At 37.1% G+C, this 23,735-nt stretch overlaps 1 protein-coding gene across 3 annotated transcripts in view; it reads left to right on the top strand.

Moving 5' to 3' along the window:
- CDKAL1 (CDK5 regulatory subunit associated protein 1 like 1) overlaps positions 1–23,735 on the top strand; it is a 626,461-nt gene that overhangs the window by 523,453 nt on the left and 79,273 nt on the right. For all 3 annotated transcript variants that reach the window (XM_036229008.1, XM_036229005.1, XM_036229004.1), the window contains exons 14-15: positions 4,692–4,775; positions 7,679–7,843. In XM_036229008.1, coding sequence (XP_036084901.1) covers positions 4,692–4,775; positions 7,679–7,843 — 249 coding nt within the window. The remainder of the gene's footprint in view (positions 1–4,691; positions 4,776–7,678; positions 7,844–23,735) is intronic.

The following is a 23,735-nucleotide window of genomic DNA, read 5'->3' as shown; positions in this document are numbered from 1 at the left end:
TCTCTCTTTAAAGCCTTATATAGCCATGTAGGATATTGTTTGTTTTAGGACAAATGGAGAAATAGGGTGTACTTGAATGAGCATTCATTCAGCAGCCAAATTCTCTTGGAAACCACTGCTTTTTTAATGCTAGTATGTTTTTTTATGTGTGCATTATGTGACCATATGGTTAGAACTGATGTTTCTCACAACTTCAGGCACTTGGGAAATTTTAAGCATAGATGTGACACAAAAAACACGGCCTAGCTGCTTATGTAACACACTGAAATATCTACCCAAAAATTGAATTTAAAAAACATTGCTTTTTGTTTGTCACAGATGTTTCTCTACTAAAGGAAAAGTCATGCATTGCAGAATTAAATCCATGATGTTGTATGTTTCCTATAGCTAGCAATTAAATAGGAGACATCGGGTAGTGAGAATGGTTCCAAGACTTCCTTTTCTTCTCTTCACCACCAAGTAAATCACTGCATCTCGAAGGACCTCAGTTTCCCCTCTGTGAAATCAGAGATTGTTAAGCCTCGTTCAGGGTCCTACCTTCTTTATCTAGTTAGGAGAATACTGTCTTTATTTTCTGCCTTTTCTTTTTTAAACCATAAGAGCTTGTCTCATATTTTTTTCAACAACACCTAGAAAATTGTTCCATATTCATTTTTTCATAGTCAGGCTCTAATTTCCAGGAACTCTATGAGATCACCAGTAAGGCAGGATCTTGTTGGTCTTGTTGGGGTTTTTTTGTTGTTTTCATTTTTGTTTTTTACACCTTTCCTCCCTTCAGCAACCCATCTGTGAAATGGAGGATATTTTTACAAGACTGTTTTTATAATTTATTTTTCATAAAATGTCTTTTAAAAGTCAGGTTAAATGGACTAAATGAAGTTATACACATTCTAGGAAAAATTACTTTCTCTACTGATATTTGATGTGAATACATTACAAAGTATGCCTAGCTTGGTAAAGCAGACAAGACACCAGGACTGACAACCACTTTCAAAAGTCCTGACAAATGTCCCCGAGGTCAAACTGTCAATGGAAACTGAGTTCCCATAGAAATGCTATAACGGGGGTTGTATTCCTGTCCCAACTTCTTTAAACTCTAAAATGTTTCAGAAATTAAATAAGCATTTTATTTAATCAACTATAAATTATGTACCTATAAAGTAAATCAGAAGGAAAAAGGACATCTTTCTTAGGATTATTTTTAAAAGGGCTTTATGGGGAAGATTTTGACAGGCTTCTTGGTCACTCCATAGCTTTTTAAGAGACTGTGTAAGCATTTCTTGGTGGGTATTAAAGATGACGTCGTTATTTTAAGTGCTGCAAGACAGTAGCTATAAGGCTCAAAGCATACATGTACTGAAAGAAAAGAGAGTTTGGATTTGGAGTACATATATCCTTCATCTGAAACCTTGTGGGTATACCAATCCCTAACCTACAGATCTAGCATGAATTATGACTTAGAATTTTGGAACAAAAGAGCCTTTGAATATTATAATCTTGCCTCTTCAGCTCTACTCTTCTCTCCCCACCTCCATGTCACTTGTGCCAAACATTTTTTAGATGAGGAACGTGAAGGCCCAAAACATCGTCAGATTTCTTTTATCTTAAAAATAATCTACCCAAACCCTGAGTCCTCGCACCCTCCTCTCCAGTTCAAATGTATGGCATTTGATGCTTTTGAATAATTGTACCTCAGACTCCTCTCCCCTGGGTTTCTGCTAGAACTATGCATTCCTTCTTCCTCTAAATCACTCTTCCCTTTCTTCCTAGCCTTGAAAGTTCCAGTTATCTTGAGGCCTCCCTCTACACCCTTCTTCGGGTTCACAGTTCCAACCACATCTTAGTCTTATTTGCTAAACAGCTGTATTATCCTATAAGTCATAAAGTTAAAAAAAAATAATAAGTTATTTTCAACTTCATATATTTGCAAGAGTTTGTTTATTTTTTAAATTACAAAAGTGTTCTTTCTGTTAACTTCTTCTGCAGAGGGCTTGCTTCAAACCAGTGATGTAACTTGGCATTCTTGTCAGTGAGTCCAGTTGTTAAGCAAGGTTTTATCAGTGAGGTAGTCACAGATGCCAACTCTACTTCTCAGCAGAATATCAGGATGAGTACAGATGTTGCAGAATATCAAATGAGACAGCGTATTACTCGCTATTGTTTCTAAGACAGACTTATCTGATGATTTCTAGTGGCTTACCTCTGTCTGGCATATTACATAGCTGGGTGGTGGTTGTCCTAGTGATTTAAGGATATAGGTAGCCTTGTCTTTTTCCTTCAGTGGTCCTGCCTGTTTTCTCTTAGACTGAGACTTCTTTGTTGGATAGCAGAGGCATTCATAGCCAAATCTGGATGACTACCCTAAATCTTATTACATGCAGGTCTTTAACCACACTGGGTTATCATGTAGGATTGAAGAGAAATCAGTTGGAAAGTACAGGGAGGAGGTGGCTTATTAAAATTTAAAAAAAAAAAAATCACCTGAGGCTTATATACATACCTTGGCCCATAACCTTCATTACTGTCACCAAGGCAAAGTTGCCTCTTCCAGAGTTCCACCTGAACACCCCCTTCCTTAGCATCATTGCTGTTTTTAAGATTATTTGAAATACCTGATTCTCTTAAAGTTTCACTATATTCACTTGTATTCATTTCATTGCAACTTTAGTCTTTAAAGAATTTGAAAAAGAGCATTTATTATTTGTTTTTCTTGGGTTTTATTTTTTTGGTAGGTGCAGCGGGGATAGATTGTAGCAGCTTCTGATCAAAGTCTTAGTCTTTTTATGCTCATTTTTGCCTAGTATCCTCTGGGGAATTTTAAGAGCCACACCAATGAAATTAAAAAATATATATATCTGAGGCTGAGAGGACAAAAGAGTGTGTGGAGAGGTGTTTGCCACCATAAATTAATGCACAAAGCAGTTTTCCTGAATCGCTTTGACAAATAATAAATACTTAGCTACAAATAGTTTTCTGATGGTTGATCAAAAGCCCTGCCCTCTACTCTATAAACATAGCAAGACTTTCTAACTCTCTGTGTATATATTACTGTCATCATTATTATCTCCAGGTAAAAGAGAACAGCCCAAAAATGATGACTACCACTGCCCACATTAATTCTAACAGGAGGAAAAAAGCAGCATACATTTTAAGTGGCTCTACAATCACATATTGTTGTTAATTTCCTGAAAACTTAATGTTAGATAGAGTGTAATTGCAGATTTCCTTAAGAACCATTGACAGACACTTATCCTAAGTTATAAACAACTCACACTGTGAAATGTGTGCAAACATTCTAAGTTTTCTTCCAGAAAAATATACTTAAGTGAAACTAAGAACTCATCAGTCTTTTTTAATAAACAAAGCTCAAAATAGAAGTTGAAGGAACTTTCTTTTGTTGCTACTTGATTTTAAAAGAGATTAATGTTGCAGGATCTTTATTGGTTTTCAGGGAATGAAATAAGTCTTTGATAAGTCTCGTCTGAGAAACCTTACAACCTTGGGCTAAGGGTGCTACATTCTGAATGAAATAGTAAAAAAAAAAAAAAAAAGTAAATTATGATATATTTAGGTTTTGGCATTGTATGACGGAGAGGGGAGTTTTTTTGTTTTTTGTTTTTTTTTTTAATTGTTAGGTGGTCTATTTAGTGCAGCTGTGTTTATGCTTCCTAAATGGTAACTGCCTGAACATGGAGGCAAATCCCTACATATGAAAATTGGGATTGCTTTCTACAAATCATCTTGCCAGTGTGCTTTAATATGGAGGGTTATATTTATCAAGTAGCAATGGAAAAAATAATTCTTGGTTCAATCATTCAATACAGCTGGTTGCTACATTAGACATTTTGACAACCTTGTAAAAATAATTAATTGATACTTAAAAATAAATAATTTCATGGTGGAATAAATTTGAAAATGGTAGACACTTTTTAGAATAGCCACATTTCTTTAACCAATTTTTTGTTTGATTCAACTTCTTAGCTATTGAAAAATGCATGCTTAGATCATGAATGTAGATTGGTCCTGAAGCAAATTAACAGTCCTATATTTTTGCTGTCTTTCTCGTTTGAAAAGTGAATATGGGGTCATGGCTGTGATAAAGAAGAGACAGTGCCTGTGACAGAGAAAATGTATATAATAAATAAATAGCTGTGTGAATCAGTCAGTATTTTCAGAATCATATGCAGTGTGTGAAATACTTAGTTGCAGGGACTTAATGACTAGTTTTTGGAGCCATTTTCTTTAGTGTTACATCCCTCATAACTCAAATTAGTGTTTATTACTATTCTATCATATTGCCAAAATATTTTCATGAATTTGGATTAGAAGCAGCTTGTTCTGGCTTGTTTTGCAACTTTGTTTCAAGAAACAAAGTGATATTTAGAAGATTTTTTTATGTCTTAGAAGCCTTAATTATCTTATGTTGAAGGAGGAAATAAAAGATCAAGTTTTGTTTCATAGTTATATAAGAAAATAAGGTTTCATACTATGCTCACTTTATATTCATATAGTTAATAATGTCTTTCAGGAAATTTAAATCCATGATTCTTATATTAGCTCTTAGGTAACTAGCAATCTATGGTCTACTTTAAATTCAAGAGAATACTACTTACTGGTCAAGAACCGTTTGGGCTACCATTTATGTTGGTATTTGTCCTTATCTTTCCTTTTTCCTCTCCTTCTATTCCCAGATTGGTGAAAGACAGCAAGTGTTAGTAACAGAAGAATCTTTCGATTCCAAGTTTTATGTCGCACACAATCAATTCTATGAACAGGTAAGAGACACTTTTGTGTTCTTAAGTTTTCTCCACAATGACAAAGAGTTCTGAAAGCAAGTCAGTTTAAGCAAAAGAGACTTAAAAAGAGGGAGGGTTGTAGAATCTTGCTTCAGCAAGTCTATTTTATAGCCTCAAACCAGGCAGGCACACATGGTGCTTATCTTTTGTGGCTTGGTCTACAAAACAGTGCCTATAAAGGAGTAAGTGTGTTTTAGTCCTCATTAATCTTTGACAACACCAGTCTCAGGCTTTTGGGAGTTTGGAACAGGCAGTTATCACTGCCAGAATTCCCACAGCCTGGCAAAGTAGAGGGGAAAGTCCTGTTCAGAGACAGGAAGGATGTCTGCATAGGCGACATCAGCGTGGAAGGGCAGGGATTTCCTCTCACTGTCACAGCACTAATACAGGTTTGTTGGTCGGTTGGTCGGCTTTTTTAGTTCTGTTTAGTTTTAATATTTTTTTAACTTCCACCTTGATAAAACTGCCAGGAGCAGAGCGAAAAGAGTCTATTCCTCGGATTTAACTCATATTGCATGAACAAGGCTGGAGAGCAGTGTGAGGATCAAACCAACTTCACTTGGATAGAGTTTTCTCCGAGGCCAGCCCAAAGGGCTCCTTACTTACTCTCCTTCCTTCCCTACCCCTTGTAAGCTAGCCTGCCTTGCCCCACTGGTAACCAGACTTCTATAAAGCACTTGGGATTCTACTTCCCCAGGTGGTAAAGCAATTCAAAAGTGACAGAAGCAAACAGCGTGCCGCCTTCAGAGGCATTGGGGTATGGAGATGGGGTGTGCCCACTCAGGTCAGAGACTCTCATGGGGGACACAGGGATTTCATGGGTCATTCCTGGGTTGCATTAACTTTTGAGATCAAATGGGTCTTCCTCCTTATTTGTTCCTTTCTCATCAAATGAGAAGTGAAGTTTTTTCTATGCATCGTGGCTGGAATTCAAACATGGGAAGCCTCTTAAGACCAGAGTAGGCAAGTCAGGTAAGGTATGGTCATGGGCAGTTGACTGTACGTGTTAGAAAGCAGGGCGACAGTAGCTGAAGAGGCTGCTCCACCAGGAACAATCTCAGACTGGGCCCTGGATCCTCACAAAATGTACAAGGAGCTTTTCAAAGCCTCGGCTAAACATCCCCATTCAGTACCCAGCAGCGACTATAGTTAAGAAAGGATTTCCAGCCCTCCATGTTTGAGCTGAGTCTCTTCCCCGTTTCCATCTCATTAGCTGACTCCAGATAGCCGTTTTCCTATTCAGGCCAACCTTCTGCTCAGCCCTGGGGAGGAGCTTGATTGTATTTTGGTTGCCTCTTCTCTCTCCTTTCTCTTGCCATCTGGAATTTGCCTCAGCGGGGAACTTTTTTTTCCCCTTTCATTTTAAAGGCAATGGCATGCCTCATTAGCTGTTTCCTCCAATTTAAAGCAGTCAGGCTTTTTCCAATTATTAAAACTGGAGGAGGAAAATACACTGAGCCCTTCATTCAGATCAAGGCAGCAGATCAAGGAGTTATTCTCCCCCAGAATAGTACCAAATCTCCCAGGAATAGTTTACTCTAGAGATTTTCTTGTTTTATAAAAATCGATTTAAAAGGGCTTTCATATCCTGGTACTAAGGCTCTTTTAGTTGGTTTGCTTGCCATGAGTAATTCACCACCCAGGTGACCTTTTTCCTATACTTTGATGAAGCAGTGTACTCAGTGGTCATAAAAAATCAAACTCAGAAAGACTCAGATTTAATTTTGCCTCAGAGAAATTGGCTGTGGAACTTCTGGCTCTCCTGACTTTTTTTTTATTTGTCTCTACAGCTAAGCATATCAAAGATTTCATAGAAATTATTTTTCTAATAAGATGAGTACCAGAAGTAAAGATTGTGTCAAGATATCAAAGTACTGCAGGATTAGAATTAGTGTATTGATTTTGGATCCTAACTTTAAAAGGTTGGCAAGTAGCTACAGTACTAAAATAGAAGTGTGAAGGAGACATAACGCATACAAACTACCTATAAGTCCCAAAGGAGAGGAAACATTTGCTCCAGGTAAACAAGTACTTTTATCAGAAATTTCTAGTGGAAAGACACCATCTGACAGTTTTTTGTGAACCAGCCAAAGTACCCTTCAAAGAAGCTGATTCTACATGGAAGTAAAACTAACACATGCATTTTATAACAGAGCAAAAGAAATGAATGGCAGCCGTTAGTTAAAGGAGTCATTTACCTCCAAACACCCATGGTTGGGATATTGAAAAGATTCCTTTAAATGTTCTTTTTCTTCCCCCAAAAACACATGCTCATGCACATGTGCACACACATACATACACAGAAACATGCAGGCCTTTATTTGAAGTGTCTACTCAAACCATCATTCTGACAGCTAACTTGGAAGCTATTAAAAGTATAAGGCTCTCATCAGTGTTGTCTCAGTTTTCTTCATTGCTTAGGGCAGCCAAGAGCAAAATATCAAAGTCCTATCCAAAAGTGACTGGCTGACTGCTGGGGGATTTCCCAGTTCTGCTTTCCACATGCCTCAGGAAAGCAGGCGTCCTGCGATGAAAGAGCACTGTCTGCAGCCCGCCGCTCCTCCCAGAAGTGCCTTCCCTTCCTACTAGATCCTGGCGCAGCTGGAGGATGGAGCCTGTTAGGGATGGGATCCCAGGATAGAAAAGGGACCTTAGTGGACAACTGAGGAATTCTGAATAAAGTATGGACTTCAGTTAATAGTGATATGTCATTATCATCTCATTAATTGCGATGATGTATCAGACAAATGTAAAATGTTAATAATAGGGAGTGCGGGGTATATAGGAACTCCATGTTCTCTTGCAATAATTCTGTAAATCTAAAACTGTTCTAAAATTGTTTACTTTAAAAAGAATTAAGCTTTCTGACATTTTTTTTAAAGGTTTTAGTGCCAAAGAACCCCATATTCATGGGGAAAATGGTCGAAGTGGACATTTATGAATCAGGAAAGCATTTTATGAAAGGGCGGCCAGTTTCAGATGCCAAAGTATGCACACCATCCATCAGCAAACCATTAGCAAAAGGAGAAGTCTCAGGTTTAACAGAGGTGAGTAAAGGATGCTTTCCTCTCCACCCTGCTAGTAAAACAGCAGCTGTGGAAGCACAGTGATTCCAGACCATGTTTCTGTTATCATTTATAGTTCTCTTTTTATGCATGCATACGGTTTTAATCCTTTCCGACAGATTGAAATCTGAATTATAAAGATGCATTTTTGCTGATGCCTTTAGCTTTTTTCTGTTGTTGAACTCTGCCTGTAAAGGGAATAAGCTGTTTCTGCTTCTAGGCTAGAAGCAGAAGGCAAAAGCCATTATTTTCAGGTGAAAGATTTAACACTGAAGAGGGTCTGATCCAGTATGTTTCTATGTCAGTAGATGCTGAATGGAAGGAGGCGAGGAAAAGAATATTTTCTTGCTTTACAAAGCTGTTTATAATATAGTAAAAATCTACAATTAAAACACACACCAAACTATGTCAGTATATGTGCTTATGGTACTTTTCTCTAGGGCGTTAGCGGAATATCTGCTTTAGTCATGAGGAGTGAAAATTAAACATTTTTTTCTTTCTATAAAAAAGTAACCTGACCCTTATTTTATACCTTGGTAAATATGGCTGTTTGCCAAGCTCTCTCTTACATTTCATTGAGCTACAGTTGTAAAAGCTGATGGAGTGTGAAATGAAAATGTGTATCACATTTCTAAGCATCATTTGATGTCCTTTCTCCAACACAATTGTTAAGTACTCCAAGAAAAGTATATAGCAATGACTTAACATACAGGAAAAAAAGATAAGTGGTATTTATCTGGCCATATAATTCTAAAATTGTTTCAATACGTTTTATCTTTTCCCTCAAAATAAATTGCAAGGACATGTTAATTAAACTTTGGGAGTAGTGACAAAAAGGATACTATTATCTGTATTCTCACTTAGTATGGTGATACACTCTGGTGTCCAAACATGAGTGACCCCTCTCATGAGCTTGACAAGTGCATGTGAAGAATCTGTATGCACAGCCATCTGACTGATAATGGAATGACGTAGAATAGCCCTTGTCAAAACCCTGCCAAGTGTGTCATCCGGCTAAACCAGGAGTGAACTCTAAGCTTGATAAGCATAACCATTAATGTTTGCTGTTGTTTAAAAAATAAATGATATTTGGGAGTTGGGATGGATGGCCAGGAAGGAACCATGTAATTCCAACGTTTAAATTATATTGCTAGATATATGATTTTTTGATATGTTATCTAATACTTAAGAAATTTTTAAAGGAAGTTGGCTTATTTTTTTTTTATTTTGTATTTTTCTGCACTGTGTGTTTTACAAGCTTGATTTTAATATGCTGCAGTAAAAATGATCACAATGAATAGCAATAGTGGACAAATTATTATTTCAAAGACCCTGAGTGATTTAATTCATTCATGTATGCCTGTGGAAAAAGATGATGTTTTAAAACATCATCATTAATAATACATAAATCAGGAAAATTAATACCCTTTAATTAGTTTCTTATCTATAACGTTACTTTCTAGGAGGGCAGCCCTATTTAAATTCCATAGGGCAGTTTTTTTACTCTACTTTTCCTCCCCCCAGCCTAGAAAATGGTATTGTCATCTGTCAGACCACCAGCCCTTCTCTGAGCTGGTATGGCCCAAAAGACCTAGGTGAGCTGAGGACAATGGTCCGTTGGCTGCTGGCCCGTGTTGGCCTCTAGGATTAGTCTTATAATGTGCATGAGGCCAAAGGGTCAGGAATATTGATTTGAGTATTTGCATTTTGGAAAACATCAGGCAAGTCCTTTATCACCATTTGTGACTTCATATAAATTAATGAACACAGCTTTATGCTTCATTATTTGTCAGCTTTAAAGATATGCAAAACTCAGGATTGAAAAGCCTCTTTTAATGAATTTGTCCTGATGTTAAAATGTTTTGGCCCATGACACAAACCAAAATAAGCAAGACCTCAGTTTCCTTTTTTTGTAGGATTTAGAAGTAATGATAGAAGTTATAATCATGTCTTGGACATTCCGGGCACTTTGAACACTAGTAAAGGTACTGGTGCAATCGAATGAAAGAATTAACTTAACCCTGTGGGTGAAGCACAGCCTTGGGGTCTAGTAGATCTGGGTTTGCATCTGGACTTGCCAGTTTGCCGTAGGGATGGAACTCCTGAGCTTCACTTTAGTCTGTTAAATGGGAATGATAATATCTATCCCAATGGAATTGTTGAAAGGAATACATTTGATAGTTTATGTAAACCACCTGATCCTATCCCCGGAAGGTAAGTCAGTTAACAGTTACTAAGTGGGCATGGTCCCTTTTCTCCAAATTTTGTTGCATCTGGAAGAAGCAGACTCTGAAGATGACCTGGTACTAACAGTTTGGGTTTCATTCATTATTTTATCATGTTGCACAAGGGCAAGAGTGGGGTGAATTTCTCAGTGAGGATAACCTATTCAGTATCTAAGAACCAATCCCATCAGAATTTCTATATTTCTGAAATTTCCTGAGTTTTTCTTGAATGATGATCTCCCCCTGCACACTTTGTAGAGAAATCTGAAAAAGTCAAAGCATCTAAAGCAAAATAATGTGTTTAAAAAAATTATTTTCCATTTTAAATGCATTTCCTTGAGAATTTTATGATTATTCTTAAAGAATTTAGCCCCATGCTGCTGTGGACTTATTTCGTCTCACTTTAGGCCCTGCTGGCATCTTTTGATAAAACCGGTGAGAGGTAAACAGACTAGGGGGAAAAGCACAGGCTGGGTGAGAGTCATGAGATCTGGATTATAGAATTCTGACATTTGCATGCAGTAACAGGTTTTGTGACCTTTCGTACATCAGTTAGGTTCCCTGAACCACAGTTGTCCCTAAGATTCTGTGATTGAAATATTGCATTTGACAAAAATGGATGGAATGCCTACCCTGTGGCAGGACTTTGAAGTCTATAAATATTAATAGAAATCAGGCCTTGCATTTTCAAATAATAATAGGTAAAGGCCTATAACATGATGGCAAATGAAAGCTATAATAAAGTCAAAAGGTTACTATCCTCTAAGAAATTATATTCTAGTGGAAACTGCACATAGTAACATCTTTTTATGATCATCGCTGTTCTTTTTCAGTTTGGTTAGAGGGATGGGGGATTAGAAGGGAAGAATAGGAGAGATAGACAAAATCAGTCTGATCAACTTTAGGGAAGATGGAAGCCAAAATGCCACCTTCATCCTCATAGGGAATATTTTTAATAAGTTCCATTTAAGGATAATTTATTTCAGAAAAAGGTTGTATAATTATTATCCAATGGAAGGCATCATAGAGTTTAAAGGGATAAAATATAAACCAAGGAAAGGCTAGGTCATGAAACCTTTGTAATTGTCAGGGGACTTTGTTTTTAGGAGGGAGAAGGGATGAGGGGAATTCCATGGGGGACACTTAAGTTTTCATGGATGATGTAGCATGATAATTCTCAAGTGTGGTCTACAGACTTACAGCATGAGCAATATCTGGGCACTTGTTAAAGAGACAAATTCTCAGGCCTCAACCCAGACCTGAGTCAGAAACTCTAAGAGTGGGACCTAGTAATCTGATTTTTAATAATCCCTCCAGGTTAATGCTGGCGCATGCTGAAGTTTGAGAAGCACTCTTCTGGGAAAATGACTCTCAAGTGGGGAGGAGTGTTTGACATTTGTAAAAGCAGTTTTACCATTTTAATGTAATAATACCAGATTTTCACAATACCGGCTTTAGAAAATAGAGTTGAACAACATCTTGGATGATAGAGGCTGTCTCTCATCTGTGAATTAATAATTTTTCAGAAGGGGGTTATGAAAATGATGGTGGAACAGGCAAAAGTTATATGTGGGGTTAGGTAGTTGGGCGGGGGAGTAGTTTAGTGGAAGGGGTCAGAGGAATATGAACCTCGAGAAAAACACAGTTCTAAGATGTTAAGAGCATTGATATTTTTACATGCTCTGTCATAGAACCTAAATTTGTGGTAACATACCCTGTTCAATGTGATGATCTTTTTATAAAATTGAAATTAATTTAGAAATTCCTATGCTGTTAAGTCATTTAATCTGAAGAAAACTTATGGGTAAACGGGACCTAAAGTCACCTGTACCAAATCCATGACCATTCGATAATATGAAAAATTATCTGAAAGCAGTCATCAAAAATTTGGACCAAAGTTGTTTTATCTCTATTATGGAAATTTGCTATTATTGAAATTTTCAGGCATATACAACAGTGGAATAGTATAATAATTACACAGACTCATCACCCACCTTTAACAGCTATCAACTCATAGCCAGTCTTATGTCATCCGTGTTCTACCCCAACCCCCCTGATGATTTTCAGCAAAATTCCATTTATCATTTCGTTTCATCTAAATATATCAGAAAATATCTCTAAAAGATGGAGATTTTTAAAAAACATAATCACAATACATTATCACATCTAAAAATAATCGACATTAATTCTTTATCTGACAATATTCAAAGTTTGCAGTTTTTTAAACAGTATCAGGATGTAAATAAGGTCCATTCATTACAATTAGTTGGTATGTCTTGTAAATCATTTTTAATCTCTCTTTTCTCTTGGTTTTATTGTAGTTTATTTGTAGAAGAAACTAGGTTGTTTGTCCTGTGGCATTTCCCACAGTGTGGAATTTGCTAATTGTACCCTCTCATACAGTTTTACGGGGTTCTTTTGCTGCCTGTTTGTTTTATAAGTTGGTAGTTAGATTTTAGAGGCTTAATCAGATTCAGATTTGAGTTTTTGACAGGATTATTTCATATGATGCTATGCATTTTATTTTGAGGCATAGTAGTTGTGAGTGTTAGCAGGCGATGAGCATTGCCTAGGTGCATTGAGTCATGGGAGTCACAAAGTGGTGGCATTCTGATCCTGCCTTTCCTTCCTCATGTATTAGCTAAAAGTACTGCTATGAAGAGAAACTTTCTCTTATCAGTTTTTGTTTACCATGAGGCACAGTTCATGTGGGCTCATGAGAAAAGGGCTCAATACTTACTACTTACCAGTTTTCAAATTTGAGTTGATTCCCTAGCATCCTCCAAAAGTAACCAATGAGGATTTTTTTAGTAATACTATAAACTTACAGATTTTTACGTATTTGATGTGTTTTTATCCATAGTAATTACTATACTTAATTGGTGCCAAAATGGTTGCATTTTGGGTTTCTCAGTCCTTTTGACATTTTTCCCCCTGATTCATACTATTATCCAGATCAAATTTAGAAATTGTCTGTCTTATATCTGTAACTTCTTTGTTCCACACTGAAAATCCCAGTTCCCAATAACTCAACATAATTACTCACTTGGTTATCTTGTAATACTCGTATAACTGTCTGATAATAACCACACTTAACACTACCACCAAGTTGTGATTACTGAAAACAGTCAAAGTTGTCATGGTGGTTTTGCAGTTGTTTTTGTTCTTAGAGTTTATCTCCCTAGGGATGTATAGGCAAATAATGATTTCAAAGTCACCTGAAATTGTCCCTCCCATACAGTTATAGCAAGAAACATTAGGAGCATTTGTTTCACTTTATTTTTAATTTTTAGAATTGTTTAAATTTAATTTTGTCCCATAATTATGTAAAATCTTTTACAAAACCAAATCTTTAAAAGTATGTTTGTTTTAACATAACAGCTTTCAAGGCTATGAGTCAAACCTTGAGCCATGTTAAGTCCACCTTCTACTTACGCCTGTCACCTCTACCTGATTACCTCTCTTACCTATTTAAGGAATTATTTGTTTTACTTTTCAGTTTATTCTTTCAATGGTTCATTTTAACAATATGAACAAATACATGTACATATTTTTGTCACTTCCTTCTTAGATAAATTATAGACACTTTTGTTGTTTTCACTTAATATATCTTGACAGTTATTGCCTAACAGGATTTAGAAATTCAGTGAATGTTTTTAAGGATTCTTGTTAGGCTATTAAATGATACATGAAAGTCTTATATTACTGTAGTATCTGAGATGAATAATATTGCCCTGTTTGAAACCCCGTATCTTTTCAGTGAAAGAAAAGATAGAATTACCTTATAGAGACTATCAGCTCCTAGACTGCAGGAGGTGATTGCAGCATGCTGAAAGGTATTAGGTGGTCAGAGAAACAGTAGGACAGTCAAGAGAGGAGATAGGAGTGGTCAGCCATTTGAACAAAACAAAGAAGGTCCAGAATATTGGCAGTGAACATTTGCATCGCAGGAGAGAGGACACTTTGGCCAGTGGACTTCAAAAGGTCAGAAGACCATCTCAATTTGGAAATGAATGCATCTAGTTACCTTAGCCTAGTGCCATTATACATTTGATGCATTTACTTCCCTTTGTTGAGTTCATATTTACCAGACAAGCTTCTGATATTATAATTTGCCTTCCTCTGCAAATCTGCCTGCAGGAAAAGAGTAGGTTTGTTCAGCCCTCTATAGGTGTGTCGCTAATAAATTTGCATTCTAGTTTGATACACTGGCTTCCTGTGTCCAATCCATGTGATCTCTTCTGTGGGTAAAGATCAGTTTCTGAGCTTTCAAGGCTATGAGTCAAACCTTGAGCCATGTTAAGTCCCCCAAGGCAACAGGCCACCTCCTGTGGCCTTTGAGGGATAGCAGGAGATCTTTCCTCCCTAAATATCCTCTCTGCCATTGGCTAAATGCTCCACGCTCACTGCTGTGACTCAAAGCCAACATTTATGGGGTGCTTATTATGGGGTACACACATTCACTTATATCATCCTCATAGCCCTACGAAGAAGGTACTATTATTATCCCTCTTTCACAGATAAGGAATCTGAGCCTCAGTAACTCAATAAATACTTTATCCATAGTCAAAAAATTAGAAGGCGAGAGAGGCAAAATAGGATTTATATCCAGGTCTTACCAACTTTCAAGCCTGTGTTTTTGTTTTTGAAATGTAAAATATACACATTGTGAAATTTACTAACTTAACCATTTTTAAGTGTACAAGTTCATTAGTGTTAATAGTATTTATATGGTGTGCAATCAATCTCCATAACTTTTTCATCCCGCAAAACTGAAACTTCATACCCATTAAACAGCTTCCCATTCATTCCTCCTTCTAGCCCCTAGCAACAACTGTCCTACTTTCAGCCTCAATGAATTTGACTGCTCTGGCTACTTCATATGAAAGGAATCATACAGCCTATGTCTTTGTCTGGTTGGCTCATTTCACTGAGTATAACCTCCTCAAGGTTCATCCATTTTGCAGCATGTGTCAGATGTCCTTCCTTTCAAGAGCTAAATAATATTCCATTGTTGTACACATCGCATTTTCTTTATTCATTCATTTGTCAATGGACATTGGGTCGTTTCTATCTTTTGGCTCTTATTAATAATGCTGGTATGAATATGGTTGTACAAATATCTTTTTGAGACCTTGTTTTCATTTTATTTGGGTATATATCCAGAAGTGGAGCTTCTAGATCATATGGTAATTCTATTTTTAATTTTTTTAGGAACCACCATACCGTTTTCCACAGTAGCTATACCATTTTATATTCCCACCAACAGTGCACAAGGGTTCCAATTTCTTTACATCCTTGTCAACATTTATTATTATTATTGTTTTTGGTTTAGTTTTGGTTTGGGGGGTTCTTCTGGGGGAAGGGGTGGGAGTAGCCACTTGATGGGTGTGAGGTCAAGCCTCCATTTTAAAGCTCAGGCCCATACTGCCTTGCCTTTTGAATTACAGATTCTTAATTGATAACTTCTAGACAGCAGTTTCCATTTATGTACCTAAGTAAGCTTATACCAGATACAAAAAAATTTTTTTTTAATTTTTTAAAAAAGAGGAAAAATAAACTGATGAGAAAGTGGACAGTATTAATCATCTTCTCTGTGCTCTGTTAAAAGTAGTATTTGACTTGTAAGTCTGCCGTAGACAGACAGGAGAACATGAATACTACTGCTGTTTAATAAAGCCTAACTAGTTTTACTCCTAATGTTCTTTCTCTTTTTATGGCCCACGCTCTAACAAATCACTTGACTCCTACAATTTCTAAGATTGCTATGGAAGAAATCAGAGCTATTTTGAGCCTGGTAGGAGATAGAAAATAAGAACATTCTCCCCTAATTCTGTACTTATAAATAGGTGTTATTCCAAAGTTTTCCTCTTTTTGAGTCTCTTGCTAGTAGTAAAGAATTGCTCTAAAGAAGAGGTAGGGCGGCTTTGTGAAAAGAGCTCAAGATTTGGAGTCTGTCAAGTTTGTGTTCAAATTCCAATGTCTGTGATCTTGTACAACTGATTTCCTTGAATCACAGTTTCTTCACTTGTAAAATGGACGTAACCGATTCACAGAAGGTTAAATTAGATAATAGGGATGTAGTGCCTGGTACATAGTTGGTATATTAATATATAATGAAGGGATTCAATAAATATAGCTTTACACAGTGATTTCCTGGCTTTTAATTTTTTTACTTTAATTGTTTTTTTAAAGGACTTTGCTTCCATGGGTTTTCACTCTACAATATTATTACCTCCTCTGGAATTGGAGGTAATAATATGTACGTCACAGGATTTACATGGAAATGGCCTAGGTACTATCAGTATTATTAATTTGTGATACATGCCAAGGCTTTGTTTTACTTTAAGCACTGGAGTTGAAAATTGCACAGCCTTTTATTATTTTAAATGTAATTATCAGCCATGATTTCCTACAAAATGGCAGATGAAAGCAGACCAACTTAGGAGGTTCTTCCAGTGATGAGAGCAACACATTGACAAAAAGAGATACGAACAGTCTTGTAGCATTGGCTCTTTTTACTGACAGAGATTTATTTCTCATTCTTTATGCCCCCTTTTAAAGGAGAATAAAATGCCCCAATTTCTAGAATGGAGACCTGGATCTACTATTCTGTTTCTCACAAATGAAGGGAAGCCTGCCCCAGGGTGCCTGGCTGCCACCTGTTTCTCATCTATTGGGACTTTGATCCTAATAATGGATTCACTTGAGCAGTTAGATAGCACAGCACCAACACAGCCGACTGCACTTAGAAAGGAAGCAGAAGTTTTCAAGGGTGGCATGGTTTGCCTCATTACCAGACAAAAGGCCAGCAGGATATTCAGGTGTAGTGAGTTTTATGTACAAAGTATACTATATTTTCAGAGCTTTGACCCTTAGAAAAGCACCGTTAAAATGCTTTCCTCTCCATCTAACATTCATTTCCAAAACCAATGAAGTGAAAGGGTCTATTAGTTCAGGGCCAGATTCGAAAGCACATGAAAACTGCATTCATGAGGTTAAGAAATGGCTTAATAATTAAGTTAAAACAGTTGAAAGTGGATCTAATTTCAAACAGATCAGCTAACCGTGTTAGAGGCAAATGAGGGCGTGTTCCTTCCTATTTTCCTTCCACCCCAAGACATTGGCTCCAATCCCAAGCAGTTTTTCTTGTTTCTTTTTTTCTTTTTTAACTTTATATAAGATTGAATTCTGTGTTACCCACATGTTAAATTGGTGTCACAAACAATTAAAACCACAGTACATCTAATATTTAGCCCATTCTTTCCTATTGCATCTAATTAGTTTCCTTTGCAGGCCCATTAGGACATATTTGGGTTTCACAAGCTAGATGCATAGCTTTTATTCTGTCCTGCTGAGGTATATTTTATTGGACATTACAGCTCAACTAGTATGATTATGTCAGTTCAAAATGTATTTAGTATGTTTGCAGTACCCTTCATGTGCCATCCAAAGTACCATCAGAATGAGCTGATGCTAAACAGTTAGCATTCATTTCACTCCCATCACTAATTCTGCAATCACTGATGATAATTTTCCTCTTCCTGAGGCTTGTAGCTGGGGCATGGTAAGGGGAATCGCATGCATCAAGAAACTAATTGTGACTTGATAATGATAGCTACCATTTAGTGAGCCTCTACTATGTGCTGAGTGTTAAGGCTTTTTACCTGTATTACCTCAATTGTTTATTCCAGCCTGGGCTAGGGCAGCTAGAACACACAAAGTATTCTTTACACTGCTGTGCACACTCACAAAGAGGCATCATGGGGTGGGATTGGGCACGTACTTTCCTTACCTCTCTATCCTTTGCCCACATTGAGGGGAGGGAATGAAAGGAGCAGTGAGCTGAGGCAAAGACATGGGCAGACTCCCAGAACAAGGGCGGGCTACGGGCAAGAGAAAAGAATCGGGCTCCCTGAGCCTGAATCACACATACAACATGCAGATAATACCTGGCTTCCTATGATAAGTTTTAGCATTATTGAACATAATATTATCTAGGCACTAAATTTGGGAGATAGAAATAATGAATGTGATCTACTATTCTATTGTGACCCTTGTAGGGAGGGATTGAGGTAAGAGAGAAGGTCTTACGTAAGTACACTAGCTGCCCTGTGCAAATAACTGTTCTTGTGATTAAAGTTTTTGGGGTGATTTTTACTAAGCCTAAATGAATTCATTAGAAACAAAAGTTATTCTTCATCCTAAAAGGACCAAATGGAAAAAGCTTCCATATGAAAACCAAAGCCGTCTCTCAGAAACACCCAAACCTGAAAGATAATTTAAGCCTAATCTCCTGTCCCTTCTGGCTAGAGCTAGTGGGACTCCAGGAGGATATTAACTCCTGTAATGCTTTAAACCCAGGTGTCCAGAACTGTTCTTTGCTGCTCTCATTTTGACTGCATTACTTTTCCTTCAAATGTCTTTCCTTTTTACTCAGTCAATAGTTATCAGTGCCAAGTATGGCCATGTATCTCAGTTTGTCTGAGACAGTTCCAGTTTATACCCACTATCCTGATACACTTAATAATAGTTCCCCTTTTTCATTCCCCTGAGGTATCTTGGTTTGGATGATAAATTATATGATCATCCTCTCAATTCCTAAAGTAGACCCAGCACTGTGCTAAGCACTGCTTAGGTTACAAAAGTCTAAGAAGTGATTCTTTCTCTCAAGGAGATGAAAATCTAGTTGGGAAGAGAAGATATGTGCATATGAAACAAAATCTTTAATATATCCCGTGCTGAATTAGATAGTGTCAGATCATAAAGGATTAGAAGATAGGAGACTTCTGAGGACTTGTGGTATTAGGGAATGTATGACTCAGGGTTATTTGCAGACAAAAGAAAATAGTTCACTTAGTTTAAACAGGAAGGAGTTTAAAAAGGGATACTAGATAGTCCACAGAATTGATGGAAGGGCTGGGAGTAGACTCTTTGCTGAGTTTTCTAGAAAACAACACCCAGAGCCACATAGAGGCTGCTGGTAAGAGATTTTACCTCTGCCCCTCTCTCCCCGCCCCAGCAAGGCAGTTTCGAAGCTAAATGTGAAACCAGTGTCTCAAGTTTGCACCGTAGAGACAAACATAGGATGGGAAATGTTCCTTAGAAACTGTATTAGTAAGGTAGAAATTACATTGAGGCGAGCTGTCATTGTGGAGAGGGCGTTTAAACAATTTCCACTACAGAGGGTTTCAAGGATGTGGTGAGATTAGAAGTGGACTTCGAGGGTGAGAATAACTTAATTAGACAAAGGAAGAAGAAAATTTTCCACAGTGAGAAATTTTTCTCAATAGGAATTTTTTTTTTTTTATTTTTCTCCAAGTGGTAGAGGAATAAATCTGGCTTTTGTGGGGCATCCATAAGCAGAAGTGGGCAGTGGGAGGAGGTGGAAAATCACATTCATTATGAAGAGTAGAACCTATGGGTTTTGAAGTCAAATAGAGTTTTAACACATTAGAGAAGAAAGCACATGTATTAGTCCATGATAACTAAGACTATCCTACAGGAACAAATTAACTCTGAAATCTCAGGCTTAACATAACAAAGGTTAATTCTCTGCTCGTTCTGCAACATGTCTAGTACGATTAATGGGCAATTTGAAATCAGGTATTTTTTGTTCCACACAGCCACTCAGGTACCCAGGTTAACTGCAAGAAGAGAGTTGCTAGAAAACCAGGCTTTTCACTGCCTCAGCACAGGAATGGCATATGGTTTTTCTATGCACATCCATTGGCCAGAACTATTCACATGACTCTACCTAACTTCAAGAGTCTGGGAAATACATGCTCCTGTATAAGTAAGATATGAGTGAATACTAGAAGTTTCTGCCTTGCATTTAGGAAAGTTTTTAAGCCCAAGCATAGCAGTACAAGTCTTCTGCGTGAATAAAAGCTCATGAGAGTAGGGCTCCCTGACTATTCCTTTCACCACCAGCTCCAGGTCCTAGCACAGTGCCTGGCTCAGAGTTGGTGCTCAGTACATATTTGTTGAATGAACTTGGCTTTCAATGATATTCAAGGTGGAACGGACGGTTTCTTTACCAGACTCAGGGAAGTTGAGAATACATGAATAAGTTGAAATGTTCTGTACCTCGACCTAGGAAATTAGTATATTCTTCAAGGGCTAAAAGTCATAGTCAAGCCACTCAACCTGCTCTTTGAAGTCATTTGACATCTCAACAAGCAGATTGAAAAACCCCCTTTTTAAACTGATGATAATCTTGCAAATTTAAATTCTTTTCATGGGAGCTGTAAAGATATATACTTCAGAGCTGTGCATGCTTCTAACCATAAATTTTAGTTGTTTTTTTTTTTTACTTTCTAGTGGTGAAAGCGATGGCTTATTTCTCCTGTCACACTCAGGGTATTGACTTTGAATTGTGCCCAAAATAATAGAACCATGGATATCTTTGTTTTCCAACATAGTTTGCGAAGTATTAAATTTAAAGCGCTTTGGGAAAAACAAATTTTCTCCTGTCCCTCTATCTTCCCTGATGCAATTCTGTAAAATTACTGAGAAACATAAATATTCAATCCATATGTCAGGTTGACAGTTATCTGGTAGGAAGTTAACCTATAAAAATAGGATGCAGTGCCTTTCAGATTTTCCACCACTTGAGAGAGAAATCAAGGGACCAGAAAAGCAAAAAAATATTGCAGATGTACTTTATCATGATCAGCATCTTCCTTCTAGAGGCCTCTGGCTCCCAGAGCTTCTTTTTTGTAAATATCCATTTTGAAAGAATCAAGTATCTCTTTAAGCACATGAGCTTGGAGGTCATACTGTGTGGATTTGGAATTTTGGCTCTGTCCCTTACTAACTGCATGGTCATTGGCTGGTCACTCTCTAGAGATGTTTCCTGTTTTATAAACTGAGAGTAATAGAATCTATTTGTTAGATGATTTTGACAGTGGAGCGAAATAATTTATGGGAAACATTCAGAGCATTATGTGGCACATAAGAAATGACCAATGATTATGTGGCGTGAAATTGGTGGCATGGTGATATAGCCACTGAAGATTTGTCTAGGCCTAGTTAATCAGAATACTAGTAATATCACACCCGTGGACATGGGTTTTGTTTTGCCCAAATCACATATGTACCATGAGAAGAAAACTTGGTCATTAGTTTTTCCAGGCATATTTAAAACCATTATTTGTAAAGTATATTTGCCTAAAATAAATACTTTGTGGTTAAGTTTCCCTTTTTCATTGACTTCGAGTGGCTCTTTCTTTTCTGTTATCCTTCGGATGAGGTCAGTTCCTTTGAACTATCACAGAGCATTCACAGTATATAATAGTGTTATTTGCTACTAGTCTTTTTCTTTTAAGTATTCTTGTGGAGGTGATTTTCTCTTTTCTAAACTGCATATCTGAAAATAAACACAATTTGCCTATATGGTCTCCTTGTTTCTACACTCTATTTCAATCACATCATGTCTCTTTTCTGCTCATACCCATCTTGGATTCCATTGGACCCAGCATATATACCCCAAAATTGAAAGCAAGCACTCAAACACTTGTACACAAATGTTCATAGCAGCATTATTCACAATAATCAAAAGGTGGAAACAACCCAGGTGTCCATCAAGAAATGAATGGATAAACAAAATGCAGTGTATACATACAGTGGAATTTTATCAAACTATAAAAAGAAATGAAATTCCGATGCATGCTGCCATGTGGATGAACCTTGAAAACATTATGCCAAGTGAAATATTAGAACAAATATTATATTATTCTACTTATATTAAAGATTTAGAATAGGCAAATGCATAGAGACAGCTAGTAGATTAGAGGTTCTCAGGGGCTAAGTGTAGAGATGAGGAGTTATTTCTTAATGGTCACAGAGTTTCTGTTTAGAGTGTTGGAAAAGTCTTAGAAATAGTGGTGATGGCTGTACAACGTGACGATAGTAATTAATTCCACTGAATTGTACACTTAAAAATGATTAAGATGGTAAATTTTATGTCTATAACATTACATATATGTATATATTTAAAACAAAGTTCCTCTAATGGCCATTGCTTCTCTTATATTGTCATTGACCCTCCCCCTGAAGCACTCTGGACCAGTACACTGGCCTTCATCCTGCTACTTGAACTTGAACATAGCAGGTACCCTCCCTCAGGAAGGCCTTTCCACTTGCTAGTCCCTCTGCTTAGAACATGTTTTTCCTAAATGTCTGAATTACAAGTCTCTCATCTCCTTCATTCAGGTCTCTGCTGAAAGACCACCTTATCAGTGAGGCCTTCCTGAGTAACCCTCTGTTAAATAGCCACCACCATGATCTGTCATAACCTGGTACCCCCTTTCCATACTGTTTTTCTCCATGATGCAACTCACCATCAGACATACCAAATATTTATATTTCTTTGTCTCCATTTATATTAAAATGGAAGCCCCACAAAACCCACAAATGCCAACCAAAATAAAGAAAACAGAAACACAAGGACAAGGAAGCAATGAAAACACCGAGCTACCAGAAAGCAGAAGATTAAATGGCTATAAGAAGACTTCATATTTCAGTAATCACCCTAAATGTGAATGGACTGAACTCATCAATAAAAAGACACAGAGTTACAGATTGGATCAAAAACAAAACCCAACCATATGCTGCCTCCAGGAGACACATGTAAGTTCCAAAGACAAATACAGACTCAAAGTGAAAGGGTGGAAAATGGTATTTCAGGCAAATGGCATTTCGAGAAAAGCGGGAGTAGTGGTACTAATATCGGATGAAATAGACTTCAAAATTAAAAAGGTAAAGAAAGATGCTGAGGGACACTTCATAATGATAAAGGGAATATTGCACCAAGAAGATATAACACTTATTAATATCTATGCTCCCAATTAGGGAGTCCCAAAATATGTAAAGCAATTGCTAACAGAACTAAAGGGAGAAACAGGCCAAAACACTATCATAGTAGGGGACCTAAATAACCCACTGTCAGATATAGAGAGATCATCCAAACCGAAAATCAGTAAGCAAATAACATCCTTAAATGACACATTAGACCAGCTGGACATAATTGACATTTACACAGTCTTTCATCCCAAAACAGCTGCTTATACATTCTTCTCTAGTGCACATGGAACATTCTCAAGAATGGACCACATACTGGGACACAGAGATGGCCTCAACAAAAATAAGAGAGTTGAAATCATACCAACCATATTCTCTGATCATAATGCTTTGAAACTAAAGATCAACTGCAAAAAGAAAGAAAAAAACCACAAATACATGGAGATTAAACAATATGCTACTGAAGAATAACTGGGTCATAGAAGAAATGAAAAGAGAGGTCAAGAGATACATAGAAACGAATGATAATGATAGTACAACACATCAAAACTTTTGGGACATGGCAAAAGCGATCCTAAGAGGAAAGTTCATATCATTACAGGCCTGCCTCCAAAAACAAGAACAAGCCCAAATAAACAACCTAACGCTTCATCTTAAAAAACTAGAAAAGGAAGAACAAGTGAGGCCTAAAGTTAGCAGAAGGAAAGAAATTGTCAAAGTAAGAGCAGAAATAAATGAAATTGAAAACAAACCAAAAAAATAGAAAAAATAAATATAACAAGGAGCTGGTTCTTTGAGAAGGTTAATAAAATTGACAAACTCTTGCCTAGACTCACTAAAGAAAT

The sequence above is a fragment of the Rousettus aegyptiacus genome, unplaced genomic scaffold (genome assembly GCF_014176215.1).
Source record: "Rousettus aegyptiacus isolate mRouAeg1 unplaced genomic scaffold, mRouAeg1.p scaffold_m13_p_1, whole genome shotgun sequence".
Lineage (NCBI taxonomy): Eukaryota > Metazoa > Chordata > Mammalia > Chiroptera > Pteropodidae > Rousettus > Rousettus aegyptiacus.
Note: the sequence above shows the minus strand (reverse complement) of the source record. Positions and strands in the feature narration are given on the sequence as shown.